Raw genomic sequence first — 14,536 nt, forward strand, 5'->3', positions numbered from 1 at the left:
CATCTCTCCCTCCCCTCCCCTCCCCTCCCCTCCCTCCCCTCCCCTCCCCTCCCCTCCCCCTCCCCCCTCCCCTCCCCTCCCCTCCTCCCCTCCCCTCCCCTCCCCTCCTCTCCCTCCCCTCCCTCCCCTCCCCTCCCCTCCCTCCCCTCCCTCCCTCCTCTCCTCTCCCCTCCCCTCCCCCCCTCCCCTCCCTCCCCTCCCTCCCTCCCCTCCTCCCTCCCCTCCCCTCCCCTCCCCTCCCCTCCCCTCCCCTCCCTCCCTCCCCTCCCCCTCCCTCCCCTCCCCCCCTCCCTCCCCTCCCCGCTCTCCGCCGGCAGTGGTTGCAGCTGACCATGTTCGCATGAGCAGGGCTTAGGCCCCGGCTGCGTCCTCCCTCCCTCGTCTTCTGCCAGCTATGCCTTCCCGCCCCGCCCCGCCAGGCCACGCCAGGCCACGCCCCGCCAGGCCACGCCCCGCCCCGCCACGCCAGGCCACGCCAGGCCACGCCACGCCAGGCCACGCCCCGCCAGGCCCACGCCCCGCCAGGCACGCCACGCCACGCCAGGCCACGCCAGGCCACGCCAGGCCACGCCAGCTGCACGTGCCTTCCTCGGAGCGGGCAGCGGCCTCGCCCCGTCACCTCCGCCGCCCGGTCCGTCTCTCTGGGCCGAGCTCCTCGGACCACGGGCTCAGGTGGACGCCCGGCCCCTCCCGTCGCCAAGCCAGGAAGGCAGCTCTCGCTTGTTCCTGCCTCAGGATGGGCTCCGGGGTCCAGCCCCGGCCCCCAGCATCTTCCTGTGTCCTCTGCCCTCCCTCCGGAGACCGCCGCTGGCCTTCCCCGCGGACTTAAACCATAACCACTAGCCGGCTCCGCCTGCATCCGTGTGCAGGGCCCTGCCTGGCCGGCCCGCCCGGGGCTGGGAGGCCTGTCTGTGCAGAAGCCAAGGTCCCTCCGCCCACGGCCGGGCCAGCCCTGTCCGCTGACCAGGAGCTCCGGCCCCGGGGTGGTCAGGCCTCCCCCCCCCTTTTTTATATCGGGATTTAAAGGGGACTCTGGTACTGGTGTATGCTTGTGGGGTGCCAGAGGCCTGGGCCTGGGTGTGCAGAGAAGCCACAAACAATAAAGGAGAAAGGCCTGTGTGTGTGTGTGTGTGTGTGTGTGTGTGTCTGGAGTGCGTTCCGCGAGGGTGCTGCCCTGGGGCCGGGGGCTGCCCTGGGGCTGGGTGCTGCCCTGGGCCGGGGGCTGCCTGGGGCCGGGGGCTGCCCTGGGGCCGGGGGCTGCCTTTGGGGCTGGGGGCCGGGCAGTGTGGCCTGCCGGCCCGCACACCCTCCTGGCCGCCCGGAGGTTCGATCCCGCCTCCCTGGCCCGCTCCCGCCTGTGAGGCTCCGGCTGAAACCAAAACCCCTGCTTAGCGCAATCCCGACCCCCCGGGAAGCTCCGGAGCACAGAGGCTCCTTCAGGGCCTCCCGGCCTGTGCCCCACACCTGCAGCTTATGTAAGCTGCCGGCCGCCGGGACCCCGGCTTTCCTTACGAGATAAGATTGGAGGGGGGGGGTAAGAGGAGGGGGGGGGTGTAGAGGGAGCCACAAACTAGGACAAAGGCTGATGGAACACGGTGGGGGCTGCCCTCGGCTGCTGGGAGCCCAGGTGGAGCCCCGAATGGTGGGCCGGCCTCGACTCTGCCCGCCACGGGCTGGCACGGGGGGGGGGGTGTGCCATCCTGGGCCGGCTTCTTGCCCCGCGGGTCCCTGGGCCAGGTCCCCGGGCCTCGGTGTCCGCAGAAGGGCGCTGGCCCATCGCTTCCTGGGAGCCGGGCTGGCTGCGGGGACCCCTGGGGAAGCCGGGGCAGGTGCACGGCCCGGCCTCCGAGTTCTCTGCATCGGGTTTGGCTTGATGAGAGCCCCTTGGGGCTGGATGACCTGAGGCCGAACCCCTCGATAAACCCCCTCAAAGGGAAGGGGGAGGGGCATTCACCGCCGGGGTCCCGGCGAGGCAGCGGCCTGGCTGCTGGCCGCAGAGCGGGCGATGGGCTGTGAGCCAGCCCGCGGGGACCTCACTCTTCTAGGCGGCGGGGGTGAGAGATTGAAGGATCGGGGCAAAAGGGTCCGGAGGGGGAGGCCCGCAGATGTGGGACACCTGAGGCCTCCTGTGAGGTGTAACCGGACCCCTGGCCGCGGACACGGCGTCTGTGGCCTGACCCCGGCCTCTCTTCCGCCCCCCGGGGCGCGGCCACGGACACATAAACCCCGTGGGCGGACCAGCGGCCGGTCAGGCCCAGGCATGGCCTTCAGCGACCTGCTGGACGCCCTGGGCGGCGTGGGCCGCTTCCAGCTGCTCTACACCGGCCTGCTGCTGCTGCCCTGCAGCCTGCTGGCCTGCCACAACTTCCTGCAGAACTTCACGGCCGCGGTGCCCCCCCACCACTGCCGCGGCCCCGCCGGTGCCCCCGCCAACGGCTCCGAGGCCCCCCGGGGCCCGCCGGGCGCCCCCGACCCCTGCCGGCGCCTCCCGGAGCCCCCGCGGGCCCCCCTGAGCCCCAACGCCTCGGCGCCCGGGGCGGCCACGGAGGCCTGCCTGGACGGCTGGGTGTACGACCGCAGCGTCTTCCCGGCCACCATCGTGACGGAGGTGCCGGGGGTGCGGGCGGCCGGGCGGGAGGTGCTGGGGGGCAGCCGGGCCGGGCGGCTGAGCGCCCTGTCCCCGCAGTGGGACCTGGTGTGTGAGGCCCGCAGCCTCCGGGACCTGGCCCAGTCCGTCTACATGGCCGGGGTGCTGGTGGGCGCCGTGGTGTTCGGCAGCCTCGCCGACAGGTGCGTCTCCGGGGCCGGGGCCGGCCCCCAGCACAGGGTCTCCCCCTCCCCCCGCCCCCCGTGGTTCATTCCTCCTCATGGATGTCCACGCGTGTGTGTGATGGGTAATCCCTGTGACACGTCCACATGCTGGTCATCGCAGAAGGCCCGGGGAGCGTGCGGGTACCGGCCCTGCCCAGGGCCACCCCGCCCCCCGCGCCTTCGGGCTGCCCTGCCCGGGCCCCTCCCCAGACACCCCTGAGCTGGCCCCTCCTTCCCGCAAGGCCCGGCCTGTCCCTCAGAAAGCGCCCCCTCCTCCCTCTGCCTCCGCGTCCCACCGGAGGAGCCAGAGCTGACTGTGCGCCCCAACTGTCCTCTGCGCCCCGAAAGGGAGCCAGCAGGAAGCGCACAGAAGGGGCCGGCCAGTCAGCCCCCTCCCCGCCCCCCCCACACACAACGCCTCCTCTGGGCCCCTTTCCCCTTCCTCCCCTTCCCCCCCTCCTCTCTCCCCCTTTCCTCCTCCCCCTCCCCGCGGCCCCCTCGCCATCGCCAGTCCAGGTTCTGGGGGGGCCTCCTGACTCCACACCGCCCTCTGGAGGGCGCTGCCCTTGGTGGGAGCGTGGGCTCCTGGGTGCGAGCATGTGTCTGGTCCGTGGTGTCTTCCCTGCCACCGCCCAGCGGCCCGTCACTCAGGGGGTGTGAACAGCTTGGCACCAGTGAACGGGGATGAGCGTGTGTCCGGGTGTGGAGAACACACAGCCGCCCCTCTTCGCCTGCCGCCCTGCTGCCCCCACAGCTGGGGGTGCGATCACCCGCTGCCCTGGCCTCGGACCCTCTGGGTGTGAAGCCCCGTCCAGCGTGGCCTCCCCAGCGACCAGTTTCAATGAAGACTTGGCACTGGGGTCCCGGTCTCCCTGCGAGGCCCCACCATGAGCTCGGGCCGCCCACGCTCCGCCTCTGGCCTCGGCAGAGCCGGGCCCTGGCACCAGCCGCCTGGTGGTGGGGCCAGAAACTGCTCCAGGGAGGGAGGGGGGGAGGGCACACGCCTCTTCATTGGCATTTTCTCCCACCCCATCCGCTCCCTCCGGGCCAGCTCTGCCACCCGTGCCGGCCCCGGGCTGAGGGTCCTGCCAGGAGGGGCAGCTCCGGGTGGCAGGGGGAGGGTGGCAGTGGGTGGGTGGCAGTGGGTGGGTGGCAGTGGGAGGGTGGCAGTGGGAGGGGTGGCAGTGGGAGGGGTAGCAGTGGGTGGCAGTGGGTGGGTGGCAGTGGGAGGGTGGCAGTGGGGAGGGCTAGCAGTGGGTGGCAGTGGGTGGCAGTGGGAGGGGTAGCAGTGGGTGGCAGTGGGTGGGTGGCAGTGGGTGGGTGGCAGTGGGAGGGTGGCAGTGGGAGGGGTAGCAGTAGGTGGCAGTGGGAGGGGTAGCAGTGGGTGGCAGTGGGAGGGGTAGCAGTGGGTGGCAGTGGGAGGGGTATCAGTGGGAGGGTGGCAGTGGGTGGGTGGCAGTGGGAGGGTGGCAGTGGGTGGCAGTGGGTGGCAGTGGGAGGGGTAGCAGTGGGTGGCAGTGGGTGGGTGGCAGTGGGTGGGTGGCAGTGGGAGGGTGGCAGTGGGAGGGGTAGCAGTAGGTGGCAGTGGGAGGGGTAGCAGTGGGTGGCAGTGGGAGGGGTAGCAGTGGGTGGCAGTGGGAGGGGTATCAGTGGGAGGGTGGCAGTGGGTGGGTGGCAGTGGGAGGGTGGCAGTGGGTGGCAGTGGGAGGGTGGCAGTGGGAGGGTGGCAGTGGGTGGCAGTGGGAGGGGTGGCAGTGGGTGGCAGTGGGTGGGTGGCAGTGGGAGGGGTGGCAGTGGGTGGCAGTGGGTGGGTGGCAGTGGGAGGGGCAGCTCCGGGTGGCAGTGGGAGGGTGGCAGTGGGGAGGGCTAGCAGTGGGTGGGTGGCAGTGGGTGGCAGTGGGAGGGTGGCAGTGGGTGGGTGGCAGTGGGAGGGTGGCAGTGGGGAGGGCTAGCAGTGGGTGGCAGTGGGTGGGTGGCAGTGGGTGGGTGGCAGTGGGTGGCAGTGGGAGGGTGGCAGTGGGAGGGGCAGCTCCGGTGGCAGCGGGCGGGAGAGCTGCGTTCGCCCTCCCTCAGCCCCGCTGCGGGGCCCTCACTGGGCCGCGCCGGGCAGGCTGGGCCGGAAGGGCCCGCTGGTCTGGTCGTACCTGCAGCTGGCGGTGTCGGGGGCCGCGGCGGCCTGCTTCAGCTCCTTCAGCACCTACTGCGTCCTCCGCTTCCTGATGGGCACGACCTTCTCCGGCATCGTCCTCAACTCCCTCTCCCTGGGTGAGTCCGGCCGAGGGCCGAGGGGCCGGCGAAGGCGCAGGGCAGCCCCTCCTCAGACACCGACCTGTGTCCTGTGGGGGATTCGCACCCAGTGACCTCGCTCAGAGCCTCCCGGCCGGGCCCCGAGAGACCCGGGCGCTCGGCCGCACCCGCTCCGCCTGGCCGTGGGCTGGGCCGTGATCTGCCCTCCGTGAGGGAGCTGAGGGGCTGGGCTTGTTTCCCGTGGGAATGCGTCAGTAATCACCACTTACTGCGCACCCACTGTGTGCCAGGCTCTGTGTGGGGGCGCAGAGGGGAGCGGAGACCGTGGCCCCGGGCTGCAGGCCGCGCTGAGACTCTGGGGTCCCAAAGGCTGGGGGTCGCCTGGGCTGCAAAGGTGCTGACTCCGTCTTTCACATGGCGCCAGCCCCCCGGTGTGCGCGTGCGGGCTGTTCCCACAGTTTGCTGTCTACAAAAGAAATCACGGAAATAAGAACCATTATATTTCTTTTCCTTTCAACTGTTCACGTCATTTGCCTGCTTTTCCTTTTGATTGTTTTTCTACTGATCTGTGAGATTTTTAAAAATATATATTTTTTTTGATTTTTTGTTTTACAGAGAGGAAGGAAGAGAGATAGAGAGCTAGAAATGTCTATGAAAGAGAAACATCGACCAGCTGCCTCCTGCACACCCCCTACCGGGGATGTGCCCACAACCAAGGTACATGCCCTTGACAGGAATCGAACCTGGGACCCCTCAGTCCGCAGACCAACGCTCTACCACTGAGCCAAACCGGCTTCGGCTGATCTGTGAGATTTTTAAAAAAATATATTTTTATTTATTTCAGAGAGAAAGGGAGAGGGAGAGAGAGAGAAACATCGATGAAGGGAGAGAATCATGGATCGGCTGCCTCTCGCATGCCCCCGACTGGGAATTGAGCCCGCAATTGGGCCTGTGCCCTGACCGGGAATCGAACCGTGACCCCATGGTTCCTAGGTTAGTGCTCACCCCCTGAGCCGTGCTGGTCTGCCTGATCTGCGAGAATTTTTCCAATTTTCCAATTTTCGCCCTTTATCCGTTGAGTTGCAATTTTCCCCTTTGTCACTTTTTTGCTGGTTTTATGACTTGGCTTATGGCGGGCTTTGCTGTTGTCGTTTGCCTTTTTAATGCAGACACTGCTCGTTTTTATGAAGTCGAGTTGATCGATCTTTCCTTTCATTGCCCCTGGGTTTTGTGGCGTTCTTAGAAAAGCCTTTCCTGGCTCTCAGACCGAGAAAACAACCTGTCACGATTCCTTCCACTACGTTTGAGGTGGTGGGGTTTATTATAATTCGGGCCATTGGTCCGCCTGGAATCCCGTGTGTGCAGGGAGTCGGTGGGGTCCCTGAGGGGGCGGGGAGCTGAGCGAGCTCCCGGGGGCTGAGCCCGCGTGTCCCCGCAGTCGTGGAGTGGATGCCCACGCGGGGCCGCACCGTGGCGGGCGTGCTGCTGGGCTTCTCCTTCACGCTGGGGCAGCTCATCCTGGCCGGCGTGGCGTACCTGGTCCGGCCCTGGCGCTGGCTGCAGTTCGCCGTCTCGGTGCCTTTCCTCGTCTTCTCCCTCTACTCCTGGTACGTCCCGAGCAGCGCGGGTGGGAGGGGCCCTGCGTGGGCACCCGTCGCTCTGGCAGGCCTGGGTGTGCGGCGGTGGGGCTTGCTGCGTGTGGTGGCGGGTGACACGGAGGGCGGGGCTCAGGGGACCGCGGACGCCCAGTGGGAGCTCCGGGAAATCCCGACCTTGGCTTCCGGAACAGTCTGAGGGCTTCTGCCTCTGTCAGCTCCTCTGGCCTCACAACCACCTCCTGGCATTTCACAGGAGGGGCCTGAGGCACCGCCCAGGGAGGGTCCATGACTAACTCAGAGCCACACACCGGGTCACACCCAGATTCAAACCCACCAGTCCTGGTCCCAGCCCCCAGCGGTCTCTGAGTGTCCCCAGTGGGTCCCTGTGTGATGTATTTCAAAACAGGGAAGCTGGCGTATCATGCCTCCCCACCCCCCACCCGTCCCCCCTCCCCCATCTTCCTGACTCTGCGGATGGCAGGGCATCTCACCTCCCTTGAGGTCTGAAAGAAGGGACTGAGGCTGTGTTTGCGTTTGGGGAATGGAGTGATTCCACTCAGCCCTGGTCACTCCTCCCCCTCCTCCTTCTCCTGCTGGTCTCAGGTGGCTGCCAGAGTCCTCCCGGTGGCTCCTCCTCCACGGCAAGTCCCAGCGGGCTGTGCAGAACCTGCGGAAGGTGGCCGCCATGAACGGGAGGAAGGAGGAAGGAGAGAGGCTGACCCAGGAGGTAGGCGGATGGGCGGGAGGGACAGTTTGCATTCGTGCTGGTGGCCTCGAGATGTGCTAGGATTCATTTAGTAGCTCCCGGGACTCACCCACCATCCAGGTGAGGAGGCTGGAGGGAGGCAGAGCTGGACGAGGCCGTGCAGCAAAGGTGTTAACCATTGAATGGCTGTGCGATCTGGGATCAAAATGCCAGCTGCTTTGTCCATCAGACTATCGGACTGTGTAATGGGGAGATTACCACTCACACTGACATCCAGCCAGAATGGAAACAAAATGAAAATATTAAAATAGCGATCATGAAGTAAAATTATTGAAGAATTAATAGTAAAAGTGCCATTTATTATAAACACTATTTATGATAAGATGGTTACCACCTCTCTATATAAAAGCCTAATATGTCCCCTCAGGAGTTCAACCGACCGGGAGTTTGATTGCTTGCTATGACATGCGCTGACCACTGGGAGGTGACACGGAATGAAGGGAGTATTAAAATAGCGATCATGAAGTAAAATTATTGAAGAATTAATAGTAAAAGTGCCATTTATTATAAACACTATTTATGATAAGATGGTTACCACCTCTCTATATAAAAGCCTAATATGTCCCCTCAGGAGTTCAACCGACCGGGAGTTTGATTGCTTGCTATGACATGCGCTGACCACTGGGAGGTGACACGGAATGAAGGGAGACCCGGGCCAGCAGCTGGCAGCCACTAGGGACCCTACTCATGCACGAATGTTGTGCACTGGGCCTCTAGTTTATTGTAAATAAGTACATTTATTGAGCACCATGTATGCTAAGTCCTTTAATGTCTCTGTTTTGCTGATGAGGAAAATGCTGATTGGGTAGGTCAGGTAATTTGCCTGAGAACACACCGTGGGAAGGGTCAGAACCTCTCAGAACCCCTGCTCTTCGCCATTGGCCAAATCCGTCTCAGAGTCTCCACCAAGGACGGGACGTGAGGGCCCCCTTGGAACACAGGTGGCTCCTTCAGCCTAAGCAGCAGGCAGCCCAGGAGCCGTGGGACTCTGGGAGCCTCGGCTTCATCCCAAATCCCCAGGTACAGCCAGGTGAGGGCAACAGCCCCAAGATAGGGAGAGAGTAGGACCGGCCATGTTGCCAGGGCCTTTGACCTTGGCCCTCCCCTCCATGGATGGAGGGATAGCCAGCAGGGAAACATGGTCTCGGATCCCTCCTGTCCCTGATGGAGCTCTCTCGGCCCAGGTGGTGAGCTCCTACATCCAGAGCGAGTTTACAAGCGTCCGCTCTTCCACCTCCGTCTTGGACCTCTTCCGAACCCCGGCCATCCGCAAGGTCACGTGCTGTCTCATGGTGGTCTGGTAGGTAACGGCTCATGCCCAAGGCACGGACCCAAGTTAGAGACATAACTTTTGTCCCCACTGACTAGTATTTTTTTAAAAACTATATTATTGATTTCAGAGAGAAAGGGGGAGAGAGAAACATCAATGATGAGAGAGAACCATTGATCGGCTGCCTCCTGCACGATCGGGGCTCGAGCCTGCAACGTGGGCATGTGCTCTGACTGGGAAACAAACCATGACTTCCTGGTTGGTAGGTTGACACTCAACCACTGAGCCAGGCCAGCAGGGCCCCTGACTACCTCTTAACTATGCTTAATGCGATGAGCAGCTGAGCCTTGTGAGTCCAATCCTGCTCCACCTTCCTCCGGGTCCTTTGGCCTCTGAGTGGGGCACCTGCTGGAAGCATCTGGACTCCATGTCTCATCCGCTCTGCCCTGGGGCTCTGCAGGGGGTTTGGGACAAAACCACTTGTGGGTCCGGAGGGGACAGACAGGAAAAAATAATTTCCCTGAGGTTTGACAAGTGTCACAGGAACAGTTCTCTTAATTGGGGCTGCTGAGGGCTTCACACGGGGATGGCGTTCAGGTGGGCTTTAAAAGACAGTTAATAGCCCTCACCTGTTAGGCTCAGTGGATAGTGTCCGCTTGTTCGATGCCAGTCAAGGACATGTACCTTGGTTGCAGGCTCCTCCCCGGCTGGGCCGTGGTCAGAGCACATGCAGGAGGCACCAATCCATGTGTTTCTCTCACATCAATATTTCTCTCTGACTCTCTCTCTCTCTTCCACTCTCTAAAAATCAATGAAAAGCCGAGACCGGTTTGGCTCAGTGGATAGAGCGTCGGCTTGGGGACTGAAGGGTCCCGGGTTCAATTCCGGTCAAGGGCATGTACCTTGGTTGCGGGCATATCCCCGGTGGGGGGTGTGCAAGAGGCAGCTGATCGATGACTCTCTCTCATCGATGTTTCTAACTCTCTGTCTCTCTCCCTTCCTCTCTGTACAAAATCAATAAAATATATTAAAATAAATAAATAAATAAATAAATAAAATAAAATAAAAATCAATAAAAAAATATCCTTGAGTGAGGATTAAAACAAATAAATAAATAAATAAATAAAATAAAAGGCAGTTAATAGAGTTTGCCAAGTGAGCGGAAAGAACTTTCTAGCAGGTACATAGACATAAAAGATGTGAAATGGATAAAAATACAAAGGCAACCCCTACCAGTTAGCACAGACTGAAGCTAGCGAATGCTGAGGTAAGGGGCTGATTAATAAAAATAAATTTGCTTGGCTGGGTGTCCTGGACATAAAAATAATAGGGGTTGATACTGATGAAGTGAGGAACGCAGGGCATGCACTGCCTAGCTCTGGAGCAGAGCAGGGCATTGCCGTTAAGGTAGCCAGCTGGGCTCAGGCAGACCAGCCTCCTGTGCCTCAGTTTCCCTTTGTGCCCCTGCCCCTGAGGTCCTTGTGAGGACTAAGTTGGCATGTAAACCCGCGTTGGCCCCGGGGGTGTGCCGGTGAAGGGTCTGCTCTCTTAGCTGAGGCTGGCGCAGGGCCCGTGTGCTGGCACCTCCCCAGCAGGCCGCTCTGCCGCCGCTCCCAGGTTCTCCAACTCCCTGGCTTACTACGGGCTGGCCATGGACCTGCAGAAGTTCGGGCTCAGCGTCTACTTGGTGCAGGTCCTGTTCGGGGTCATCGACATCCCGGCCATGCTGGCGGCCACCGCCACCATGGTCTACGTGGGCCGCCGCGCCACCGTGGCCTCCTTCCTCGTCCTGGCGGGGCTCATGGTCATCGCCAACATGTTTGTGCCCGAAGGTGAGTCACAGGCCTGTGCCGTGCCCGCCCAGGAGCCTCCGGGGCCTGTGGGCAACACGTACAACAAGGGAACGAGGATGAGAGAGTCTTATGGGTCTGGGAAGAAAGTGACTGCCAACCAGCAGGGTTTGTTTGGTTGTTTTTTTTTTAAATATATTTTTATTTATTTTTTACAGAGAGGAAGGAAGAGGGAGAGTTAGAAACATTAATGAGAGAGAAACATCAATCAGCTGCCTCCTGCATACCCCTCACTGGGGATGTGCCCGCAACCAAGGTACATGTCCTTGGCCAGAATCGAACCTGGGACCCTTGAGTCCGCAGGCTGACACTCTATCCACTGAGCCACACCGGTTAGGGCCAGCAGGGGTTTTAATAAGCACTTAGTGTCACTTCCTGGTTGTAAATGCCCTTCTGGTCAGGGGTGTTAGACGGATGCATGAAACCAGCCGAAGTGTGTGTCCACCTGGAGCCTGGCCAGGCAGCATCTCCAGGGCTGAGAAGTTCAAGTTGAACTCTCAGCCGCAGGCCGGGGAACAGCGGTCTGCAGACCGGCCTGTGACGATCGCCACCCAGAGACCTTTGAAAACTCCCAGTGCCAGGGGCTCCAGCGCAGTTAGTGCCGTTAGCCTCCGGGTCCCAACCCTTAGGGACCTGTCCGGCAGTTCCAGCAGGAAGCCAGGGCGGGCATCACGGTCCCAGAGCGTGTGCCGAGCTGAGGGCTCGCTGTGACCACCCCGGCAGGCCGCCTGACTCCTGTGCCTCAGTTCTTCCCTGCAAAATGGGTCAGTTATTACCATTGGTATTTTGACGAATTCCTTCCGGTCTTTTTTCCTATTTGTTGATTTTGTATTTGATAGACTCAGGATACTATTATATATGCCGGAACCGGTTTGGCTCAGTGGATAGAACATCGGCCTGTGGACTGAAAGGTCCCAGGTTCGATTCCGGTCAAGGGCGTGTACCTTGGTTGCAGGCACATCCCCAGTGGGGGGTGTGCAGGAGGCAGCTGATCAATGATTCTCTCTCATTGATGTTTCTAGCTCTCTATCCCTCTCCCTTCCTTTCTGTAAAAAAATCAATAAAATATATTTAAAATTAATTAATTAATTTTAAAAAGTCTCATTTTTAAAAAAGATACTATTATATACATATATAAAAGGATTTATGTATGTGTATATATGTGTGTATATAGTATATATAATGTATCCTTTTCCACATTGTATGTTATCCAGAAATGTGCTTTCCCATGTTATGTTGTAACATAAACACTGTCCCATGTTGGGGCGATGCCTCATGGCCCTGGTTGTATATCACTGTATGACATTCCACCCAGATTGGTGACTTTCCGCTCTGCTGCACAGCACACTCTCCTGGGCCTTTAAAGAAATGGCCAACCCGAGCCCAGCCCCACGAGGCTCTGGGATAACAGATGGGTGGGCCCAGGTGCAGGCATTTGATAGAATATCCCCTCCACGTGCAGTGCGCAGCCGGAGTGGCCACCAGAGGCTGTGCCCCATTTCCCTGCCCGTGCCGTGGCTGGGCCTGGGCCCTGGGGCTGTGTTTGTGTTTGTGTTTGTGTGTGTGTGTATGTGTATGTGTATGTGTGTGTGTGTGAGTGTGTGTGTGAGTGTGTGTGTGTGTGAGAATGTGTGTGTGTGTGTGAGTGTGTGTATGTGTATGTATGTTTGTGTGTGTATATGTGTGTGTGTATGTGTGTGTGTGAGTGTGTGTGTATGTGTGAGTGTGTGTATGTGTATGTGTGTTTGTGTATGTATATATGTATTTGTGTGTGAGTGTGTGTATGTGTGAGTGTGTGTATGAGTGTGTGTATATGTGTGAGTGTGTGTGTGTATGTATGTTTGTGTGTGTATATATGTATTTGTGTGTGTGAGTGTGTGTATGTGTGAGTGTGTGTATGTATGTTTGTGTGTGTATATATGTATTTGTGTGTGTATGTGTGTGTGTGAGTGTGTGTGTGTGTGTGTGTGGCAGTGTGAGGAGCGTGCGAACAACGGGAACAGTGAGCGTTTGCTGAGCACTGGCGCCTGCTCTCGTGGCGTCTGTCCGGTCAGCCCGGGACAAGCCGCGAAGCAGGCGCTGCGTCCTCCTCATTCTCCAGAGGACAGGGAGGCTCAGGGAGGCTACGTGACCGTGACCAGGGCCGCCATCTGGTCAGAGCCGGGGTTTGAACCTGAGCCCAACTCCAAGGCTTGTCCCGGCTCCCCAGCAGGACCTGGTCACCGATGGAAAGGAGGGGGGAGGAGGCAGGAGTCAGAGAAGGGCCGTGTGGGGACTCTGGGTCCCAGGTGGGGACGTGAGGTGGTGGAATCCCTGATCCACCCCCTCTAGGTTCTGGGTGCTCTGCCCCTCCCGGCTGTGCCCACCCCACGCCCATGCCTCCCTGTCTCCTCCCCCACAGCACCCCGTCCCCTGGCCCTCACCCCACCCACCCCCTCTATCTCCCTGCTCCCTCTCGGGCTCTGGGCCACCCCCTACAGCCTGTCCGCCCTCAGGTATGCAGACGCTGCGCACGGCCCAGGCGGCGCTGGGCAAAGGCTGCCTGGCCAGCTCCTTCATCTGCGTGTACCTGTTCACGGGCGAGCTGTACCCCACGGAGATCAGGTGGGTCTGCGGGGGAGGCAGAGGAGCACTGCCCCAACCTGGGAGCCCCTGGGCTCCTGCCTGACCCCTGCTGGGCTGGCCAAGGCGGACCCTTTCCTTTCTGCGTGGTCCCCCAGCCTCTGGGGCCCGGGCCACGGCCACGGACCGTCCGCATTCCTCACACAGGCAGATGGGGATGGGCTTCGTCTCCGTCCACGCCCGCCTCGGGGGCCTGGCTGCGCCCCTGGTCACCGCGGCCGGGGAGTTCAGTGCCATCCTGCCACCTGTGGCCTTCGGGGCCACCTCGATCCTGGCCGGGCTGGCCGTCTGCTTCCTGGCTGAGACCCGAAACGCACCGCTGGTGGAGACCATCGAGGTGATGGAGAGGAGGTGAGAGGCCTCGGGCACAGCTGGGTGGGGGCGGCCTAACAGGCTGTGGTCCCAGAACCACTGAGGGCAGAGTCCTGTGGCTGCGGCCCCTCCATCGGTGGAGGCTTAGCTTTCACAAGAGCAGACCCGACAGTGAATGGTGCTGTAGCCCGGCCCCTGTGGCTCCGTGGTTGAGCGTCGACCTATGAACCAAGAGGTCATGGGTTCAATCCCCAGTCAGGGCACAGGCCCAGGTTGCAGAGTTGATCCCCGGTAGGGGGTGTTCAGGAGGCAACGATTGATGTTTCTATCTCTCTAACCCTCTTCCTTCCTCTCCCTAAAATCAATAAAGAAAAAAAGCAAGTCTGGGCTGGTTGCCCCTCCACCTGGGGCAGGGTGGAAAGGGCCTGGCGTGCCCAGCGCCCAGGTCTCTGCTGGGCCCTGGTCCACGCCGAGTCCGGCCAGCTGTGTGGCCTTGGCTGACTGCCCTGCCTTCGTCCTCTTTGGAAAACTCTTTGATCAGCAGCTTTCCCAAGTCTGGCTCTTACTAGCCAGGCAGCCTCTGCCACCGTGCGACCTCACAGTGGAGCCAGGATGGACGGGGCAGAAGGGACAGTGGAGACACATCACGTGACACAAACACCCTCGATGGTCACACACACTTCCCCTGCCCTCACCACCTCCCTCCCACTGTCCTCCGCGTCAGCTTCCCCTCCGCCTTCTCACCCGCACAGAGCCCGGGGCCTTTCCCAGAAGGACTCGGAGGCGAAGAGTGAAGACATGGCCCTTCAGCAGCCGGGAGCTTCTCCCCTCCTGGAAACCATCTGAGGCGCCAGGGCCCGGCACCCGCTGGCTGTGCCTCAGCCGGCGTCCGGCTTCCGGGTCACCACCATGTCAAAGAGCCACCCAAAAGCCAGCGCTGGGGCTGCCGGCGGGAACCAGCCCAGCAGCCGATGGCATCACAAGTGGATAGAAAGTCAGGAGGAACCACGCCCAGGGGCCAAGGAGGGACCGTTTGCCTTCTACCTCCAACTCTGCCCCT

The 14,536-nt window shown here is 61.4% G+C and overlaps 1 protein-coding gene across 1 annotated transcript; it reads left to right on the plus strand.

Moving 5' to 3' along the window:
* Window positions 1–2,260: 2,260 nt before the first annotated feature.
* On the plus strand, window positions 2,261–14,322 carry LOC311628555 (solute carrier family 22 member 20-like; the record flags this gene model as incomplete). The annotated part of the gene is given in 14 exon segments (XM_084895885.1): window positions 2,261–2,608; window positions 2,687–2,790; window positions 4,922–5,076; window positions 6,497–6,665; window positions 7,260–7,383; window positions 8,607–8,722; window positions 10,310–10,524; window positions 13,038–13,154; window positions 13,157–13,189; window positions 13,192–13,231; window positions 13,233–13,273; window positions 13,276–13,290; window positions 13,293–13,515; window positions 14,229–14,322. Coding segments are annotated over 14 exon segments (1,794 nt in total).
* Between the last annotated feature and the right edge of the window lie 214 nt (window positions 14,323–14,536).

This window comes from Pipistrellus hanaki (assembly GCF_964339955.1).
Source record: "Pipistrellus hanaki genome assembly, chromosome: 9".
NCBI classification, from domain to species: Eukaryota; Metazoa; Chordata; class Mammalia; order Chiroptera; family Vespertilionidae; genus Pipistrellus; species Pipistrellus hanaki.